Source organism: Mustelus asterias, unplaced genomic scaffold, assembly GCF_964213995.1.
Source record: "Mustelus asterias unplaced genomic scaffold, sMusAst1.hap1.1 HAP1_SCAFFOLD_1055, whole genome shotgun sequence".
Taxonomy (NCBI): Eukaryota; Metazoa; Chordata; class Chondrichthyes; order Carcharhiniformes; family Triakidae; genus Mustelus; species Mustelus asterias.
The window spans coordinates 63,249-85,830 of NW_027591000.1; the positions used below are offsets into that span (position 1 = coordinate 63,249).

At 44.2% G+C, this 22,582-nt stretch overlaps 1 protein-coding gene across 2 annotated transcripts in view; it reads right to left on the minus strand.

The window, feature by feature from the left end:
• LOC144487816 (urokinase plasminogen activator surface receptor-like) overlaps nt 1–22,582 on the minus strand; it is a 43,387-nt gene that overhangs the window by 7,346 nt on the left and 13,459 nt on the right. For both annotated transcript variants that reach the window (XM_078205889.1, XM_078205890.1), the window contains exons 2-4: nt 2,674–2,817; nt 267–407; nt 73–177 (exon numbers count right to left, since the gene is read on the minus strand). In XM_078205889.1, the coding sequence (XP_078062015.1) occupies nt 73–177; nt 267–407; nt 2,674–2,817 (390 nt within the window). The remainder of the gene's footprint in view (nt 1–72; nt 178–266; nt 408–2,673; nt 2,818–22,582) is intronic.

Below are 22,582 nucleotides of genomic sequence, written 5' to 3' on the forward strand. Positions count from 1 at the left end.
CTAAAGTATGAACAGTTAATGTTTTGAAAGAACAATGATACTTTTAAGCACCGTTTGCCTTGGGTCACTTACTGATGACTTGTTTGAAATAGGCTGTTATACAGCTTGAAGAGATGCATTGTATTGGAAAGGAAGAGCAGTTTCCAGGCGGCCCGATACAGGTGTGACATTGTCGTCCTTAAGTGGAAGAAAAACAGACTATTAGTCTCAGTGACTTCACACATTAACTTCAGTACCCCGTGTATCCCGTGCCTAGTAATGGGTACCTGGGAGGGTCGTGCCCTTGTTGCACCGGTTCCCCTGACAACAATGGATGTCTGAAGCGTGTTGTACTCCGAAGATTGATAGTTTGGGCAACTGGCAGGTGCTCTCTGATAGACAACCTTTGATAACAGCGCGCACCCCAACTGTTGGTAACAGAAAGATAAAAGTTATTTTTGGCCATTCTGATGTTTGTCTCTTCAATCAAATCCCAGCTCCCCTGAGGAATTCTGCAAACTGTAGAGTACTAAAGATCAAATTAAAATCTTCATGTGTTTACAAAAGAAATCCAGCTCCACAGACTGGGATTGGAATTCAGGTGAGGTTTGCACTTGCACAATGAGAATCCCCCCTCCCTCCTCTTCCCAAACTTACTCTGAATCTACAGGACAGACACAGGCCATTCAGCCCATTAGTTCAATGTCAGCCTTTATGATGCTCACAGTCCCCTTCCCATCTTACTTCATCTGAACCTATCAGTGCAGCTTCCTGTTCCTTTCCTCTCTCTTGTCCTTATCGAGTTCTGACTGTGGTGACCCACTGTAATTACATGTTGTATGCCTGGACACACCCATGCTGCATCTGGCCCGAGACTCCTCCCTTTCCACCTGAGACTCCTCCCTTTCCACCTGAGTGAGGTATAAAGGTGATGGTTCCTCCTCCTTGCCTCAGTCTGGGCCAGGTTAGCTGCAAGGGTGTGCTCCAGTTCTTTGCGATTAAAAGCCTGTTATTTCACTCACTCGCTGGAGTCCTCGTATCGTAATTGATAGTGCATCACTGACCTGAAATGAATTTGGGCGATTTTCACCTCTGGCTCAACTGGATGCAAACGTACAGATCAGCCCTGCCCCTAATTTAGCAGAAATCTCATTCTCTCTCCCCAGAAATTGGTAACCAACCTGTATGGGTAAGGATGGCAGAGGATTGGAATGTGAAGTGTGTGTTTGTTTGTAGCCTGTAAATTGCTCCAACCCTTTCAATCCTCCCTATCTCTGTAACGTTCTGCAGCCCCGATAACCCTCCCTATCTCTGTAATCTCCTCCAGCCCAAACCTTCCTTACCTGTGTAACTTCCTCAATTCCATCCAACTCTCCCTATTTCTTTAACCTTCTCTCCTACAACCCCAAGATCTCAATGCTCTTCCAATTCTGGCCTTTTGCACATTCCCTGATTTCCATCACTCCACCATTGGCTGCTGGGTACTAAGCTCCGGGATTCTTTCCCTGAACCTCTCCAGCTTGATGATACACCAAATGTTACCTGCTGAATCAATTTGATTGATTCAGTAGAAGGTCTGCAGAGAGATTTGGACAGGCTGAGTGAGTGGGCGAGGATCTGGCAGATGGAGTATAACGTTAACAAATGTGAGGTTATTCACTTTGGAAGAATTAATAGCAAATTGGATTATTATCTAGATGGAAATAAATTACAACATGCTGCTGTGCAGAGGGACCTGGGGGTCCTTGTGCATGAGACGCAAAAATCCAGTCTGCAGGTGCAACAGGTGATCAAGAAGGCAAATGGGATGTTGGCCTATATCGCAAGGGGGATAGAATATAAAAGCAGAGATGTCTTGCTGCATCTGTATAGGGCATTGGTGAGGCCGCAGCTGGAATACCGTGTGCAGTATTGGTCCCCTTATTTGCGGAAGGATATATTGGCCTTGGAGGGAGTGCAGCGAAGGTTCACCAGGTTGATACCAGAGATGAGGGGTGTTGATTATGAGGAGAGGCTGAGCAGATTGGGTTTGGATTCGTTGGAATTTAGAAGGCTGAGGGGGGATCTTATAGAGACCTATAAGATAATGAAGGGGCTGGATAGGGTAGAGATGGAGAGATTCTTTCCACTTAGGAAGGAAACTAGAACCAGAGGGCACAGCCTCAAAATAAAGGGGGGTCAGTTTAGGACAGAGTTGAGGAGGAACTTCTTCTCTCAGAGGGTGGTGAATCTCTGGAATTCTCTGCCCACTGAAGTGGTGGAGGCTACCTCATTGAATATGTTTAAATCACGGATAGATGGATTCCTGATTGGTAAGGGAATTAGGGGTTATAGGGATCAGGCGGGTAAGTGGAACTGATCCACTTCAGATCAGCCATGATCTTATGGAATGGCGGGGCAGGCTCGAGGGGCTAGATGGCCTATTCCTGCTCCTATTTCTTATGTTCTTAATTAGATACAAGTGATGGGGCAAAGTTATTTTGCTGACTCCATTCCTAGAATAGTTCATCGATTTATGATTCACTCCATCCCTACAAATATAAATGAAATAACATTTCATAACTCATCTGGAAGTCACTCCTCAATTTGATTCACATTCAATTCTCTGGGAGATCCCTTTCATCAAACGAGAGATCTCTCCTAATCCAGGATACATTTTAACTCTTACCATGATATGTCAACAGGGAAACTTACTAGTGGGTAGTTGAGTGTAAGGGTAGCTACAGCGATTCTGATTTCCTACACATTTCACGATGCTCATACTGTTGGCACAGGCAGCAACAGAATCACTTTGGCATGCATAACACTCCAGACCATTCGGTATTGTGCTCTCTTCCACTGAAATAGGAAGACAAAATATTAATGATTCCAGAAGCACTGTCTTGGGGGTGGAGATACCCAAGTTTGTTAATTTCATTGAGAAGCACTCAGTGTATCATCAGTTACATAGAACCGCACAGCACAGGAAGAGGCCATTCAGCCCATCATTCTCATGCTCGCAGCATCTTCCCCAGAGCTCTGTAATGAGTTCCTTTTTGAGTATACAATCCATTTGTGGGTTCTGACTGGCTTCACGTGCTTAAGACCTTACCTTTGTGACTGACATTGTTACATAAGTCAGAAGTGGAACATTTGGATCCTTTGAAATATGTGAATGAACCTGTGTTGAACGAAACAGGTTTGGCACAATTCCCGCAGCCTTTGGTAATCTGTTTCGCAACATTTGAACCTGGAAACATGCAGAGTTTGGTCATGTTCAACTCGATATAACAACCACTGTCCATCTATCATTCATCTATACATCTTCTTTTCCATCTACTTACTGTCTATTGGGTGGCACAGTGGTTAGCACCACTGCCTCACAGCGCCAGGGACCTGGGTTCGATTCCCAGCTTGGGTCACTGTCTGTGCAGAGTCTGCACATTCTCCCCATGTCTGCATGGGTTTCCTCCGGATGCTCCGGCTTCTTCCCACAGTCCAAAGAAGGTACTGGCTAGGTGCATTGGCCATGCTAAATTCTCCCTCAGTGTACCCAAACAGGCGTCAGAGTGTGGTGACCGGAGGATTTTCAAAGTAGCTTCTTGCAGTGTTAATGTTAGCCTACTTGCGACATTAATAGATTAAAGTTAAACTTATATTATCTGCCAATCTTTCTAACTTTAATTAATCTATCTATTTGACTATCAACCTATCATTTATCCATCTCACTGTCTCCCTATCTACCTGTCTATCTATTAGCCTGTCTTTCTGTCAATCTTCCAATTTATCTATATTTCTGTCCATCTCTCTGTCTATTTCTCTATTTATCCACTGTTGTATCTGTGCAGTATGACAAGGATTTATCAGTTATTTGGAGGCATTCTCACCAACTCTTGTTGTGTTCCTCATTGTTCCACTGGAGCAAGCAGAGAGGGAGTGATTGGAGGCAGGAGTGCTGGTGAGAGATTGATTGAATTATTTATTTATTTAATTAGTCAGCTGGTGTGTGTTTTTTTTTGGCCTCTACTTTTGTAGTAGTATTTTTCTTAAGTTTAAAGTGAAAACCGGAAGTGGGCTGCTAAGGAGTCTGGGAAGGGTTTTTATTTTTAACTTTAAAAGTCAGTTACCTGGGATACCTACATATGCAGTAGAACTCCATTCCAGCTTATCATATTAATTTTATCTCGAGGCATGTTATAGTCCAATAACATATTCTAATAGGTTTGAAACAGAAATCAAACATTCAATTGATTCCAGGCATTAGCATTTTTTCGTTGCCTCATTCCCTGAAACAGCATTCTCCTTTTCTCAAAAGTAACCATTAGACTGTGCCTGGCCTTTTCATTTTGAAAGTATCCCAACTTCGGAAAGCATGCTGCTGAGCTGGCTCCAAGTATATTTTAAACCTTTCTTTTGTTTTAGCCCAGAGAGTTGAAGCCGTTTGAAGTAATGTCAATTATTGTCAAATCTTTTAAAATAAATGTTCCCTTTCCACTTTGGGATCAAAGCACAAATCTTCTTAAGAGGTTTCTAACCCAATGCTAATCCAACTTGGGATCAGTTTTCAACATTGCAATTTACACTATCAAAATTAAAATGGTTCCCCCCTCATGTGAGAATTGTATCCTGACTTATCAACACATAGGGCGAGATTTACTGGGCCCGTTCACAATGGCCGCAAATCTCGTTATGGTCACTAAATCTCTCGAGAGGGCCATAATGGTATTTGTGCCAGCGAGCTCATTCCCAGCCCCCACTGGCGATGTAGTCAGGTTCACGGCACGATGGCACAGTGGTCAGCACTGCTGCCTCACAGCGCCAGGGTCACGGCTTTGTTTCGTGGCTTGGGTTACTGTCTCTTCTCCCCACGTCTGCGTGGCTTTCCTCTGGGTGCTCCGGTTTCCTCCCACAGTCCGAAAGGTGTGCTGGTTAGGTGCATTGGCCGTGCTAAAATTCTTGCCTTCAAACAACCGCGCAACCTCAAACAGACCATTGTCCGCAGCAAACTACCCAGCCTTCAGGAGAACAGTGACCACGACACCACACAACCCTGCCACAGCAACCTCTGCAAGACGTGCCGGATCATCGACACGGATGCCATCATCTCACGTGAGAACACCATCCACCAGGTACACGGTACCTACTCTTGCAACTCGGCCAACGTTGTCTACCTGAGACGCTGCAGGAAAGGATGTCCCGAGGCATGGTACATTGGGGAAACCATGCAGACGCTACGACAACGGATGAATGAACACCGCTCGACAATCACCAGGCAAGACTGTTCTCTTCCTGTGGGGGAGCACTTCAGCAGTCACGGGCATTCAGCCTCTGATCTTCAGGTAAGCGTTCTCCAAGGCGGCCTTCATGACACACGACAGCGCAGAGTCGCTGAGCAGAAACTGATAGCCAAGTTCCGCACACATGAGGACGGCCTACACCAGGATGTTGGATTTATGTCACATTATCAGTAACCCCCACAGCTTGCCTCCTGGACTTGCAGGCTATCCTGTCTGGAGACAATACACATCTCTTTAACCTGTGCTTAATGAACCCTCCACCCACATTGTCTGTATCTTTAAGACCTGGCTGGTTGTAGGGACTCGCATTCTAATCAGTATTCTGTAACTTGATTTTTGTGTCTCTGTGCCCTGTTTGAGAGCACATTTCCACTCCATCTGATGAAGGAGCAGCGCTCCGAAAGCTAATGGTATTTGCTACCAAATAAACCTGTTGGACTTTAACCTGGTGTTGTTAAAACTCTTACTGTCTACTATAAGATTGCCAGGCTCTGCTAGGGTATTTGTTTAATCAACTTAGATGTAGAGGTCACTTTATCAATGGGGACCAAGTTTGTTAGTAATTGTAATGAGCTGTTTTACATACTTTGTAGTTTTAAAGGTACATGTAATACATTTAATTAGTCATACATATAAATATATCTTCTGTACATTTTTAGAAGTTAAACAAATAAGTTTTGCTGCACAGTTACAGAGTGCCCTTTGATACTAAACATATGTCAGATACATTCCTTTAAAGCACCCAACTGTTGGAATCACAAGGCCATAAAGGAGACTTAATTGCCTCACCAGACACCTTATCAGAAACAATTGATACAAGAGTGAGTTTTAATGAAGCTGCCTTCACAGTTTCTAATCAAAACAGAGTCAGAAAGACATTAATGTCACAGCTATCGAAAGAGCTATGGTCGGGAATTTAGTGGGAACTGACAAGAATTAATGGTAACATGATGATGCCCCTCAAAATTGTAGGTCGCTTCTCGGCCTTTTGGCTAAGATCAAGTGTAGTGTGGTCGGCAGCCCATGGTCGGCCGCACTTGGTTGAGGTCATTAGGTTACACTGAGGCTTCATATGTTTCATATGAAGCAATTTTTTAAAGCGGCATCTCGGCCTTTTGGCTAAGATGCAAATGGGCTCAAGTCTTGGAGGAGGAACCTCCCCCTTCTCCAATCAGCTTGGCTCATGTAGATCAGGCCCAGGACAGGGTGGTTTGGTCGCTCGCCCTGTCTTGTCAGCCTGGATCTGAAATGTCTCAACTTGTTGAGACTCTGAACTGGATTTGATTTGATTGAATTGGAAAAGTATTTTTTTTTAAATTGTAGGTAGTGATAAAAAGCTCAGTCATTGAATTGATAAGCAATGTATACATGTGTTTAATTATGTTGGCAATAAACAAACTTATCAGGGCTATAATTGGGGAATATCGTGAATGCAAGTTGAGTTGACCACATCCCTTAGAGATTCAGTTAACTTCACTGACAAGGCCATAAAATACTAATGGCTTTTGTAGGCCCCTTTATCAATTAAAGGATACCCATGTGAGACTGCTTTAGTGAAGATGCTTTGTGAGACTGCTATCAAAATAGAGACATGATGTCTGACTAAGAGACTAGAGGACAGGATTAGAGATGATATATTGGGGTATCCCATGGGATATCGTGATCTCATAGGTCAGGGTGGTTCAGTATTTTTTCTATTTGGATCAATACGTAAAGTATGTCATTTGTAACACTTTTGATTGGATTGTGTCCAACTGACTGTGAGCTGCAGGATGATTTTCTTCGTCTGGCGGAGTGGTGTCTCGACCCATTGTGTCAAGACGCTCCCCTTGCTAGCAAGTAAATAAAGACAAACTGTTGGTTAAGTATCTTGTGTTAATGTGTGTTTGTGTTAAAGTCAAACTCGGAAGTCGAGATTTCGACAGTATTCCTTGGAGGTTCCACGGAGATCGCTTGCTCCTCGCTGGTGAGTAAACAGCACAGCGACTCTCCAAGGAATGACTCTAACTGGCCAGTAAAAAAAAAAGGGGCCCTCCCTTGGATGGTTCAAAGTGCAATCTGTTTGTCCCGGCGGGTGTACTGCGATATTTGACTTATTTCAGGAATGGGTTAACCTTTTTTAATCACTTCCTCTTTTTAGCTTGACGACAGAGTGGGACAGACTATTGAAATTCCATCCCTGAACAGACCGGGCAGATTGTGTAAGTGAGACTCAAGGAAAGACATCATAAGAAAGAGAGAAAGGTCGTTGTTCCCTCAGAGAGGAACAAGCCCTTATTTGATGGGGCGAAAAAGGTGAAAGGGACAGACAGGGTCCTTTTTGTGATTGGACCGATCCTTGTGTGATAGGATCATAAGTAAGATTAAGTAAAGTGCACTGTTAGAGTTTAAGATAATGTGATAAGGGCTCTGTCTGCCGTGGCGAACAACGCAGATAGATAATTGTTTATCTGTTTAGTTAAAGTATAAGTTTGTACTGTTTGTGATATTTGTTGTGAGTTTTGTACTTTATGTTCCTGTCAAGCTCTTGGGAATCAAATCACTGGGAGGTAACAGGGAGTTACACAATAAATCACCCTTAACTGGGTATCTCAGACACCCAGACTGAGGCGGAATTAAGAGCCCAAATGAGTCACATGAAGGCCAGGTGAAATGGGAGTAGAGAACACTGATTGGAGCAATGGAACTGTGATACCGTGATCTGTGCCAACTCAATCAGTTAAGAGAATGGGAGCTGGTTCGAGTAAAATCCCCCAGAAGGGAACACCAGCTTATTTTATGTTTCAAAATTGCAGTCAGTCATCAATCAGTGACCTGCAAAAATGGGTAGAATGGACCAAGGGTAAGAATAAATCTTTCCCACTTGATGGTACATTCAACCTCGATAGAATAACCTATTGAGAAGAATGCCTTTTGAACAGAGATCCTGGGAAGGAAAAAAAAGAAGGGAAATTGGTCAGCTTTTGAAGATTGGAAAAGGGGGGATTGGCAGACTATATTTTAAAAACATGGTATGCATCAGGTATTTCAGCAATCACAAAACAAATTAGTGAAAGACGTGTTACCTGTCAAACCATGAATCCGGGAAAAACAGAAAAGGTACAGGCTGCCTCTCACCCAAATCCAACAGGACCCTTTGTAAACATGCAAATGAATTTTATTGAATTACCCCTATGTATGGGATTTAAGTATGTATTAGTAATTATAGATGTATTTTCTAGATGGATTGAAGCCTTTGTGATGCTACTACTATTGCTAAATATTTGCTAAAAAACATTGTGCCACGATTTGGCGTACCTGTACAGATTTCAAGTGATAATGGATCACATTTTACCGGAACAGTTATGAAAGAAATGTGCTGAGCATTGCAAATCAATCAGCATTTTCATTGCAGTTATCACCCACAGTCAGCTGGACTGGTGGAGAGATATAATGGAATGCTGAAGAACAAGCTGGCAAATCTTTGTGCTGAGACCGGACTAAAATGGGTTGAACTGTTAATGGTAACGCGGTCAGTGACAAACAGTACAACTGGGCTATCACTGCACAAAGTCGTTATGGGATGAGCCCCCAACATTTGCCTTTTTCTGCACCACTTACTGTTAAGCAGATGGATATCAACAGAATGGAAGAAAATATGCTAAACTATTGTATTGCATTAACAAAATGTATTTCTAGTTTCCATTCTCAGATTGATCCCGCAGAAGGGAGGTGCCGCAGCTTAGAACCGGACGACTTCATTTATGTGAAGGTGTTTAAAAGAGAGAATAGTCTTCACCCAAGATTTGAGGGCCCCTCTCCAGTCTTGTTGACCACCAACACCGCGATCAAGGTGAAGGAAAGACCAACATGGATCCATGCATCTCATTGCAAGAGGGCTCCAGGTCCCAAGGAAAAGGAATCATCAGCCTCACCAATGGAGGAAAGTGGACATTAAGACTCTATTTTCTTGTGACATTTACAATACCTGAATTGCACATAAATACTTTCAGGCACATGTCATGCACCTTTGCCAACGCTTCCAGCTGTTGGATGTGTACACATGTACTGACACTGCTCGAAGGGAGGTATTCCTTTTAAGACCAATTCCTTTCAATGAATCAGAATCAGCAAAATGGTGGCTGACTCAGAAAAGGTCGCCCAAAATCAGAACAACAGTAGTACTTCCTAAGGAAGGACTAAAGGATAGCAAGGAACATTGGGAATCAGATAATATGAATAAATTTAAGGGATGGTTCCAACTTGATTCTAACCTTTCTCAGAAGTTCCCTGTCTTGTTCCTTACGAACACAACAGGATTAGGGAGACCCAATGAACAATTTGTCTGGTCAGTAAACAGACAGGTGGGTGGAATGTAGGAACAAGTAAGTTTAACCATTCACTGATCCTCACATCTGCAAACACTATAACTGAAGGAAATGTTATCAGTTTACGAACCTTAAATGGAACATACTTTGTTTGTGGACACAAAGCATATCCCTGGTTGCCATTAAATTGGGAAGGGTCATGTTACCTGGGATATGTAATACCTTATATCCATCATTGCCCTCACTAACACATCACCCCCTTTATCGGTCTAAACGAGCCCTTACAGAAACACAACAATTCTTCTCTATCCTTTTACCCTCTGTCAGAGTGGGATTTACCTCAGTCGAAATAATAAAATTAGCTAAATTATTAGAATGGGCAGCACGGTAGCACAATGGTTAGCACTGCTGCTTCACAGCGCCAGGGACCTGAGTTTGATTCTCGGTTTGGGTCACTGTCTGTGTGGAGTTTACACGTTCTCCCTGTGTCTGCGTGGGTTTCCTCCGGGTGCTCCGGTTTCCTCCCACATTCTGAAAGACGTGCTGGTTAGGTGCATTGTCCCGAACAGTAACTTCATTGCAGTGTTAATGTAAGCCTCACTTGTGACTAATAAAACTTTAACCTTAAGTGGTGCAAATGATACTACCAAAGCTATGAAAGGGTTAAGCGGTGAGATGACAGCCATAAGAACAGTGACTTTACAGAACAGGATGGCCTTAGATTATTTGTTGGTGGAAAAAGGTGGTTCATGTGCTATAATAGGATCTGAATGCTGCACATACATCCCCGACCATTCTGAGGAAAGATGTAGTTTAGTGGACCATATCCCAAAGGAGGTTAAGAAGTTTAAGGAACCAGGTTCTTGGGGAATGTTTGGTTGGGCGGGGGGATGGTTAGATGCAATAGGTAAGTCCATAGTACATGGATTAATCATATTTTTGGCTGTTATCTTTACCCTATGTCTGGTATTTGCCATGATAAAGTGTTGCTGTGCACAACTTGGAAATGCAGTTATTCCAGGAGCTGCAACCACTCTGATGATAATAACAACTCTAGAACTCTCAGAGAATGCAGTAGACAAGGAAATGAAGAGACTTTACAAGATTCGGATAGATTGAAATTGTTGTCCTTGAGAAGGACAAGAGGAGGGAATGTAGAAAGATAGAAAAGAAAGGGCGACTATAAGATTGGCAGACTGCTAGGGTTTTTGTTAAATCAACTTAGATGTAGAGGTCACTTTATCAATGGGGAGTAAGTTTGTTAGTAATTGTAATGAGCTGTTTTACATACTTTGTTGTTTTAAAGGTACATGTAATACCTTTTATTAGTCCATAAATATAAATATATCTTCTGTACATTTTTAGAAGTTAAACAAATAAGTTTTGATGCACAGTTACAGAGTGCCCTTTGATACTAAACATATGTCAGATACATTCCTTTAAAGCACCCAACTGTTGGAATCACAAGGCCATAAAGGAAACTTAATTGCCTCACCAGACACCTTATCAGAAACAACTGATACAAGAGTAAGTTTTAATGAAGCTGCCTTCACGGTTTCTAATCAAAACAGAGTCAGAACGACATTAATGTCTTAGCCAACCAAAGAGTTATGGTCGGGGACTTAGTGGGAGCTGACAAGGATTTTTGGTAACATGATGACACCCCTTGAAACTGCAGGTAGTGATAAAAAGCTCAGTCATTGAATTGATAAGCAATGTATACATGTGTTTCATTATGGTGGCAATAAACAAACTTATCAGGGCTATATCCTGACGGCAAGTTGAGTTGACCACATCCCTTAGAGATTCAGTTAACTTCACTGACAAGGCCATAAAATACCCCTTTTATCAATTAAAGGATACCCATGTGAGACTGTTTTAATGAAGGTGAGGCTGCTATCAAAATAGAGACATGATGTCTAAGAGACTAGCGGACAAGCTTAGGGATGATATATTGGGGTATCCCATGAGGTATCGTGATCTCATAGATCAGGGTGGCTTAGTATTTTCATTCTATTGGATCAATACGTAAAGTATGTCATTTGTAACACTTTTGATTGGATTGTGTTCAACTGATTGTGAGCTGCAGAATTGTATAAACTAGGATGATTTTCTTTGTCCGGTGGAGTGGTGTCTCTGGCCATTGTGTCAAGACGCTCCCCTTGCTAGCAAGTGAAATGAAGACAATCTGTCAGTTAAGTATCTTGTGTTAAAATGTGTTTGTGTTAAAGTCAAAGTTGAGATTTCGACAGGTATCCGGATGAGCACTCAGATCCTGCTGGCGGGGGGTGTCCGCAGACATCTTTAACCTCTCTTTACAACAATCTAAGGTCCCTATTTGCTTCAAGCAAACAACTATCATCCCAGTACAAAAGAAAAGCCAAGCAGCCTGCCTTAATGACTAATGTCCGGTGGCTCTGACATCCATCAGTATGAACTGCTTCGAACGGCTAGTCATGTCACAAATCAGTTCCAGCCTCCTGGACTGCCTGGATCCACTACAGTTCGCCTACCGCCACAACAGGTCCACAGCAGACGCCATCTCCCTGGCCCTGCACTCAACCCTGGAACACCTAGATAACAAAGACACCTATGTCAGACTCCTATTTATTAACTGCAGCTCAGCCTTCAACACCATTATTCCGATGAAACTCATCTCCAAATACCGTGGCCTGGGGCTCGGCTCCGCCCTCTGCAACTGGATCCTGAACTTCCTAACCCACAGACCACAATCAGTAAGGCAACCACGATCATCCTCGGCAACCACGATCATCCTCAACACCCACAAGGCTGTGTTGTCAGCCCCTGACTATACTCCTTATACCCCTATGACTGTGTGGCCAAATTCCCCTCCAACTCAATTTTCAAGTTTGCTGACGACACCACCGCAGTGGTTGGATCTTAAGCAATGATGAGACAGAGTACAGGAAAGAGATAGAGAATCTGGTGAACTGGTGCAACAGCAATAATCTGTCCTTCAATGTCAGTAAAATGAAGGAGATAGTCATTGACTTCAGGAAGCACAGTGGAGAACATGCCCCTGTCTACATTAATGGGGATGAAGTAGAAATGGTCGAGGGCTTCAGGTTTTTAGGTGTCCAGATCACCAACAACCTGTCCTGGTCCCCCTATGCCAACACAATATTTAAGAAAGCCCACCAATGCCTATATTTTCAGAAGGCTAAGGAAATTTGGCATTTCCGCTCCGACTCTCAGCAATTTTTACAGATGCACCATAGAAAGCATTCTTTCTGGCTGTATCACAGCTCGGTATGATTCCTGCTCTGTCGAGACCGCAAGAAACTACAAAGGGTTGTGAATGTAGCCCAATCTGTCACGCAAACCAGCTTCCCATCCATTGACTCTGTCTACACTTCCCGCTGCCTCAGAAAAGCAGCCAGCATAATTAAGGGCCCTTTGCACCCCAGACATACTCTCTTCCACCTTCTTCTGTCGGGGAAAAAATATATAAAAGTCTGAGGTCACGTATCACCCAACTCAAGAACAGTTCTTCCTTGCTGCCATCAGACTTTTGAATGAACGGTATGCTTTATCTATGTAGCGTGCAAGAAACAATACTTTTCACTGTATGCTAATACATGTGACAATAATAAATCAAATCAAATCAAAATGATGAGTTGTTTTGTGTGTAACTCACATATTTCTGGTTTAACTAAAATGAAGGCCTTATTGGGATGGAATCCTGCTGTGGGCCAATGAAATGATCAGAATGTCGGAATAACTGGTGACAGATAAGAGAGGAATGAGGAACTTTCAGCACCACAGAATTTTCAAAAATTCATTTACAGGGATGTGGATGTCAGTGGCCGAGGCCAGCAGACATTGTCCATCCCTAACTGTCCTGGAGGGGGCATTTCAGAGTCAACCACATTGCTGTGTCTCTGGAGTCACATGTACCCAGACCGGGTAAGGGTGGCAGATTTCCTTCCCTAAAGGACATTAGTGAACCGATGGTGAACAATTGACGATGGTTTCATAGTCATCATTAGACTTTGAATTCCAAATTTTTTTGTCATTGAATTCGCATTGTGTGATTCGAATCCAGATTTCCAGAGCATTACATTGGGTCTCTGGATTATTGATCTACCACTTTCTCTCACATAGAGACTGCCAATTGAGTGACTATCTTTTCGCTCAGAGTAACCTGAATGTGCTGAGCCAGAAATGTCCACCATCATAAAACCCCAACATTGTGAAATATTCCTTTACTCACTGCATTGAAGTGCTGCGGTCTTTTGGCTATGATTGAGTGTAGTATCTTTTCTTCTCAGTTTTTGCAAAGAGCAACTGGATGTCAGTGTGGGTTGTGCATTGAAGAAGACAGCGGGAAAGGAGACCCAGAAAAAGACAATGCTTGAGCTCTGCTGCTACTGGTGGATCTTCATGCTGGTTTCAGCCTTTGGGTTTGTATCTAATACCGGTACAGCACAACTCAGTGTTTGGGCTATGGTTGCAGCTACTTCTCGACCACCAGGCCGAGGGGTATGGAACACTGTCCTTGTGACAGTGAAGACATTGGGAGGGGACCTGCCTATGGATCGAACCTACTTTTTGAAGTGAGTGCTCTTCGAATGCTGCAGGTTTGAAGTGGCAAATATCTTCTGCCTGCAGGATTTCCCCCAGCAGTGAGTATTTTGACCTTCTTGAGTGTTGCAGGATGTATTAAGCTTCTGAAGGCTTTCAAGGAAAAAGACAAACAGGGGTCCCTCTCCACCCTGACTGCGGAGCCTCCGTCACAGCGGAACCAGGTTGTTACATTCCACATGTACAACCCCCAGTTCACCATGGTGTATGTAAAGGGCAACGACAAAGGCTTTTGGCATTCTGGCCTTCATCAGTCAGGGCATTGAGTATAGAAGTTGGGGAGTTATGTTGCAGTTGTACAGGACATTGGTGAGGCCGCACCTTGAGTATTGTGTTCAGTTTTAGTCGCCATGCTATGGGAAAGATGTTATTAAACTATTAAACTGGAAAGAGTGCAGAAGAGATTTACAAGGATGTTGCCAAGACTCAAGGGACAGAGTTATATGGAGAGATTGGACAGGCTGGGGCTTTTTTCTTTGGAGTCTAGGAGACTGAGGGGTGATCTTATCGAGATGTATAAGGTCATGAGAGGCATGCATAGGGTGAATGCACTCTGTCTTTTTCCCAGGGTTGGGGAATCGAGAACTAGAGGGCATAGGTTTAATTTAAGAGGGGAAAGAATTAATGGGAACCTGAGGAGTAACTTTTTTTACACAGAGGGTGATATGTGTGTGGAATGAGCTGCCGGAGGAAATGGTTGAGGCAGGGACAGTGACAACATTTAAAAGGCATTTGGACAGATACATGGATAGGAAAGGTTTAGAGGGATATGGGCCAAATGCAGGCAAATGGGGTTAGTTTAGATGGGCATTTTGGGCCGAAATGCCTGTCTCCATGCCATAGATTCTATGATTCTATGACGTGTTCATGTTCCTTGCCAGGTATGTTGAGTTGAATGGGAACAGCACTGAGGTGAAGGACAATTTTGGCATTTGGATCAGCAAATGCCAGGACAAAATGACCTTGAGAACAGATGTGAATGTAGGCCTCCTGTATCTCCCCCACCCCTTTTCACAAACACCCAACACCAATGCCCTTTAGGGAAGGAAATCTGTTAGCCTTACCCGTCCGACACGTGACTCCCAAACCAAAGCAACATGGTTGACTCTTTAATGAAAAGGAATGAAACTGGATGGACGATCTGCCATTGACTGAGGCACCAGAAATGACATCAGTACAGTCAGCTCTATCATGACTGGGGATTCCAGCAGTGCAAAAGACAAGGCATTTGCAACCATCAGTGCCAAGTGATCCATGTTGCCCTCCTGTTGCTGTTCCCACAGATGCCAGTCTTCAGCCAATTCGATTTACTCCACATGATATCAAAAAATGAGTGAAGGCATTGGATTGAATACACAAAGGCTATGGGCCCTGACAACAGTCCAGCAATAGTACTGAAGACGTCTGCTCCAGAACTAGCTGCACCCCTAGCTGTTCCTGTACAGCTATAACACAGGCTCTCGCCAGCAAATTGCCCAAGAGTGTTCTGTCCACAAAAAATCAGGACAAATCCAACAGGCCAATTACCACCTTATCAGTCTACTCTCGATCATCAGCAAAGTAACGGGAAGGGTCGTCAACACTGCCATCAAGTGACACCTACTCAGCAATCACTCACCAATGCTCAGTTTGGGTTCTGCCAGTCCACCCAGCTCCTGAATTCATTACAACCTTGGTTCAAACATGGACAAAAGAGCTGAACTCCAGAGGTGAGGTGAGAGTAACAACCATTGACATCAAGGCAACATTTGACCGAGTGTGGCATCAAGGAGCCCTAGCAAAACTGGAGTCAATGGGAATCAGGGATGAAAACTCTCTACTGGTTGGAAACTGTTGTGTATTTGGGGAACGACAGTCCGTGGCATGGCCCCTTTAAGAGGACGGACACGTGATTGCTCTGTGACATTATTGGGGTCTCCACAGCATGCTGGCAGTTGGGGAATTCAGGCCTGTACAGCGCACACTTAAAAATAAACCCGCCTGTTTTTATTAAAACTTACGTGGACCTCCTGAATTGAATCGATCCTATATCAACCCCCCACCCACTGACAACACAACAAAGCTGACGACGAGGCGGGATGAAAAATAAACAGAAACAGTCCAAAAGACAGTCTGTCTTTTCAGGCTGATCACGGTTGCTGCTGCACATTCGCCAAGCGTTGCTTTTTCTGCCTCTGTTTCTACAACTGGGGGCTTTCAGCGAAGCCTTTCTGCTTTTCACTTTTGCTATTGGAAACTTTTCTGTGCTTCTTTGTTCTCTTTGAAGGGCTTTCAGTGCCTAACATCTGTGACGTTAGTATACCTTTAAGAGATTTTTTTAAAAATCAGGCTCTCTGCCTTAGTTGATGTCATTGTTGCCAGGCTGTCTACGAAGATTCCTTTTATTGCTCCTTAAGTGGTTTAAATGGGAGTTGTTTATGGGATTAGTTTTATGGCCCTGCATTGTTAGGAGAAAAGGCATTGAGTTCTGGGTAGGTTTTTTTCTCTTCCCAGGAAGTTTAAGGTTTTTTTTCCTGTTTGGCTGCAGTTAGAGCTTAATTGTTTTAGAAGGGGCATCACGCTAAAGGGAAGTCTCTCTCTCTCTCTCTCTCTCTCTCCCTGGATTTGGAAATTCTGCAGGTTAGCTGAAAACCTTCCTGGAGTAGAAAATCTGCTGTTGGTGGTTTGACCAGAGTCTGGGGTTCTGGGAAGCTGTTCTGACTTCAAACTGTTCTGGATGTGTCAAGAGGTGCTAGAACTTACAAGACTGATAGTTTTCAATTCTCCAACCAAAGGATTCAATTCCAGTATCACGTGAACATTAGACTTTGCCGTGTTGAACTTATTTAAAGAGTTTTGTCTATGGAAGCTTTTGTTTTGATTGGAACATCTTATACATTATCGTGGCTGTTTTGTTCTTGTTTGTAATTGACAAAGTTATTGCTAATGTTCTTTCCATACATGTTAACTATATTCCTAAATAAACTTTGTTTGATAAAAGCTTCCTAGTGGGTCATTTGAATCATACCTGAGGTGAAACATATCATGCTTACCCTAGCCAAATTCAAAGTGCAAAACGTATGATCCAGGTGGGCGCCATAAAACACCTGAACCATAACACATTGGCAACTCAAAGCCAGTCCAGCCCCAAACCAGCAGCTATGTCACACCAGTGGGGTGGCAGTCAAAGACAGCAAGTGGGGTGTACCCATTGACCGTACCTTCTTCATTAAGAGAATTCTCCCCATGTCTACGTGGTTTTCCTATGGGTGCTCTGGCCTCCTCATACACTCTTAACGATGCGCAGGCCAGGTCGACTGCCCATGGTAAATTATGTATTATGTCCAGACAAATAATTTATGGTCCCAACCTTTCTCAGCACAATTGGAAGTAAAACCTTTAACTTACTCTGCAGTTTGGTCCAGCCAGAGAAGCCAGGTACCAAATCCCTCGAGCAATTGGTGAAAGCCCTCAAGGAACATTATTCGCTGAAGCCATTGGTTATCCCGGAACAGTTCAGGTTTCGAAGAAACAAACCAGAGGATGAGAATATTTCATGGTTTGTAGCTGCCTGCGCAATTGTTTGGTCTGCAGGTTAAGAAATGAGGCAATCCAGCAGCACTTGCTCCCCGAGTGCACTTTAAGCTTAAATCCAGCTCTGGAAATTGCAGTCTCGATGGAGCTCGCAGCAAGAGAGAGACTTCACAGTTGGGAACTGGCACATAGGATGGGGCGCCACCCAGAGGAAGCCTACCTGACTACAGGCATGCCAGAATGGGCCGTTCACCGGCTGATTGTTGGAGCAAAGACAGTCAGTGCAAGAATTGTGGCAAGGTTGGCCACATTGTAAGAGCATTGTTGGGAGGGATCAGGGTTCCCTGAACAGAGTGGGCAGAAAAATAACCCAGACACAGGTAATGAGAGGACTCAGACAAATCCAGCAAAATTAATTTATAACATGGCTGATGAGAATGACAGCAGTCAGGAAGAGGTGTTTCAGGAGTCGGATGAGGAGCTAAGGTTGAACATGTTTCAGTCCAAAGGGAATCTCACTGATTTTGGGTGGTCGCTACGCTGAATGGACAACTGGTCAAAATGGAAGTTGGCACAGGTGCCACTGTATCTTTAATCCCCGAGACCATATATCAACAGAAACTAAAGCATCTTCCCTTAAGGCCAGCATGTGTGATCTTAATAGGAACGCATGTGGAAGAAATTCGGCCACTGAAAGGCTACATCATCGTCAAGGTGAAGCTGAGTGCCCAAAGGGCGGGCTACCTCTTCACTTGGTCTGAGGAGACTTCCCACCTCTCTTTGGACAATCTTGGTTAGAGAAGACCAAGCTGGACTGGAGCGCTGTAAACTGATTGGTTAACTCCAAGGCGGACCAACAGCACATCCTGGACAGATGCAAGAGTGCATTCGAAGATACACTTGGCTCAATGGAAGGGGTGCAAGTGAAACTCAAGATCAAACCAAATCGCCAACCAAAAGCCTCAAGTTGAGAGCGGTGCCGAATTTGTCCGAAGTTGAATTGGAGTTAGAACGACTTGTCGATACTGGTATTTCAGAACCTGTTATCACGAGCGGCTGGGCTACACCAAATAGGATGGTACAGTCTACATTTGTGGAGATGACCATCAATCTGGTGTTGTGTGTGGGTCAGAATCCACTTCCACTGATCGAGGATCTGTTCTCCAGCCTATCAGGTGGGCCAAAGTTTAGCAAAACCATCCCTTCGCAGCCTTACCTCAAATGAAGATCGCAATTGAATCACAACCCTTGCTTACCATTGTTACCCACAAAAGCCTGTTCCACACAAACGATTGGAATCACTTCGGCCCCTGCGTTATTTCAGCGGTCAATAAACCAAATACTTATTGGTTTACCCGGGATGCACTGTTATCTTGATAGTATTTTGGTTACCGGGGCTAGTGACTGAGAACATTTGACGAACTTAGAATCCACACTGCAGCATGTTCAAATACGTGGCCTGCGTGTCAAGAAAGAGAAATGCAACTTTCTCTGAACTTTGATACAATACTTGAGCCACATTATCGATAACAAAGGGCTACAAAAAGAACCAAAGAAGATGGACGCCATCGTGAAAGCTCTACGTCCAAAGAACGTGACGCAATTAAGATCATTTCTAGGTCTAGTCAACTTTTATGGGAAATTCATCTCTGATTTAACTAACTTGTTGAAACCCCGACATAATCCATTGTGCGTTAAACAGTCTTGGCATTAGATACCCACATGTGAGGGAGCATACAAGGCAGTGAAGGACACTTTGCAGAAGTCCGATGTCTTAGTTCATTTTAACCCAAAAGTGCCATTGCAACTCGCTTGTGATGCTTCTCACATGGCGTTGGGGCAGTCATCTCACACATTTTACCTTCAGGAGAGGACAGACCCATAGCTTTCACTTCCCAGACACTGGCGACTATGCTCAATTGAAGAAGGAAGCATTGAGTATCATCTTTGGAGTCTGGAAGTTTCACCAGTACCTGTACAGCTGACATTTCATAGAATCATAGAATGTGCGGCACAGTGACGGGCCCTTTGGCCCAAACTGGTCCATGCTGACTAAAAAGCCCATCCAGGCTAGCTCCATTTGCCTGCATTTGGCCCATATCCCTCTAAACCTTTTCTATCCATGTATCTGTCCAAATGCCTTTTAAATGTTGTCAACATCCCTGCCTGAACCACTTCCTCCGGCAGCTCAGTCGACCCTATTAACAGATCACTGACCATTGATAATCCAGTACTGGCTTGCCCAAAGGAACACCATCTCTTTAACCTGTGTTGAATGTTCCCTCCACCCACATTGTCTGTACCTTTAAGACCTGACTGGCTGTAGAGATTCGCATTCTCATTAGTATTCTGTAACTTGATTTCTGTGTCTGTTTGCACTGTTTGAGAGCACATTTCCACTCCATCTGACAAAGGAGCAGTGCTCCGAAAGCTTATGGTATTTGCTACCAAATAAACCTGTTGGACTTTAACCTGGTGTTGTGAGACTTCTTACTGTGTTTGCCCAAAGGAGGCAGAGAGTGGGTATAGATGGGCCTTTTTCCAAATGGAGGTCGGTCACCAGTGGTGTGCCCCAGGGATCTGTTCTGGGACCCTTGCTGTTTGTCATTTTCATAAATGACCTGGATGAGGAAGCGGAGGGATGGGTTGGTAAGTTTGCCGACGACACGAAGGTTGGTGGGGTTGTGGATAGTCTGGAGGGATGTCAGAAGTTACAGGGGGATATAGATAGGATGCAAGACTGGGCGGACAAGTGGCAGATGGACTTCAACCCAGATAAATGCGCGTGGTCCATTTTGGTAGGTCAAATGGGATGAAGGAGTACAATATAAAGGGAAAGACTCTTAGTACTGTAGAGGATCAGAAGGACCTTGGGGTCCGGGTCCATAGGACTCTAAAATCGGCCCCGCAGGTGGAGGAGGTGGTTAAGAAGGCGTATGGTGTGCTGGCCTTTATCAATCGAGGGATTGAGTTTAGGAGTCCGGGGATAATGATGCAGCTAAAAAAGACCCTCGTCAGACCCCACTTGGAGTACTGTGCTCAGTTCTGGTCGCCTCATTACAGGAAGGATGTGGAAAAGATTGAAAGGGTGCAGAGGAGATTTACAAGGATGTTGCCTGGATTGAGTGGCATGCCTTATGAGGATAGGCTGAGGGAGCTCGGTCTTTTCTCCTTGGAGAGACGAAGGATGAGAGGAGACCTAATAGAGGTGTATAAGATGTTGAGAGGCATAGATCGGGTGGACTCTTGGAGGCATTTTCCCAGGGTGGAAATGTCTGCTACGAGAGGACACAGGTTTAAGGTGCTGGGGGGTAGGTACAGGGTAAATGTTAGGGGTAAGTTTTTCACACAGAGGGTGGTGGGCGAGTGGAATCGGCTGCCGTCAGTGGTGGTGGAGGCGAACTCAATAGGGTCTTTTAAGAGACTCCTGGATGAGTACATGGAGCTTAATAGGATGGAGGGTTATAGGTAGGTCGAGAAGGTAGGAATGTGTTCGGCACAACTTGTGGGCCGAAGGGCCTGTTTGTGCTGTAGTTTTTCTATGTTTCTATGTTTCTATCTTCAGGCCATGTAAAGGGTGATGGTGACGGAAGACTGGCCTTGGTAAGATTATTACACCTGCTAAGTGCTCTCAAGGACAATAAGGGATGGGCAACATCCATGTCCCATGAAACAATGAAAAACGATAAACTCAGGAGTCTGGTTCCTGCATTGAAGTATTTCAGCCAGTAGATGGCACTCCTCTCCAGCTAAATCGACCAATAGCAACAAAGCAATGGCACCCCCAGGTGACCAAAGGCTAATATGGCAGGGAGACCATGAAGCAACCTGGAAGAAAAGACTGGTAAAGATAAAAAATGTTTGCAATGACGGGGTGCACCTGAACCAGAGGGGCACCAATATCCTCGGAGGGAAATTTGTTACGGCTCTTCAGGGGGGTTTAAACTAATTTGTCAGGGGAGTGGGAAAGGGAGTTGTAGTCCAGAAGTCAGTGAGGGTGGTGAGGTATTGGGGAAGGTATCAGGGTCAAGGGTGGGTACTGGTAGACAGGAAGGTGGGTTGAAGTGTGTCTACTTCAATGCAAGGAGCATCCGGAACAAGGTAGATGAACTTGGGGCGTGGACTGGTACTTGGGACTACGATGTTGTGGCCATTACGGAGACGTGGGTAGAACAAGGACAGGAATGGTTGTTGGACGTTCCGGGGTATAGATGTTTCACTAAGTGTAGGGAAGCTGGTAAAAGAGGTGGAGGAGTGGCATTGTTAATCAAGGATAGTTTAACGGCTGCGGAAAGGCACTTCGTGGGGGATCTGCACACTGAGGTAATATGGGCTGAAGTTAGAAATAGGAAAGGAGCGGTCACGTTGCTAGGAGTTTACTATCGGCCCCCAAATAGTAATAGAGATGTGGAGGAAGAAATTGCTAAGCAGATTATGGATATGTGTGGGGGTCACAGGGTAGTTGTCATGGGGGACTTTAACTTTCCAAATATTGATTGGAACCTTTGTAGGTCAAATAGTTTGGATGGGGCAGTTTTTGTGCAGTGTGTGCGGGAGGGTTTCCTGACACAATATGTGGATGGGCCGACGAGAGGTGAGGCCACATTGGATTTGGTACTGGGAAATGAACCAGGCCAAGTGTTAGATTTGGTTGTGGGAGAGCAATTTGGAGATAGTGACCACAATTCGGTGTCTTTTGTTATTGCAATGGAGAGGGATAGGGCCGTACGGCAGGGCAAGGTTTACAATTGGGGGAGGGGTAATTATGATGCGATTAGGCAAGAATTAGGGGGCATAAGTTGGGAACAGAAACTGTCAGAGAAAGGAACTAATGAAAAGTGGAACTTTTTCAAGGAACAAATACTGGATGTCCTTGATAGGTATGTTCCTGTCAGGCAGGGA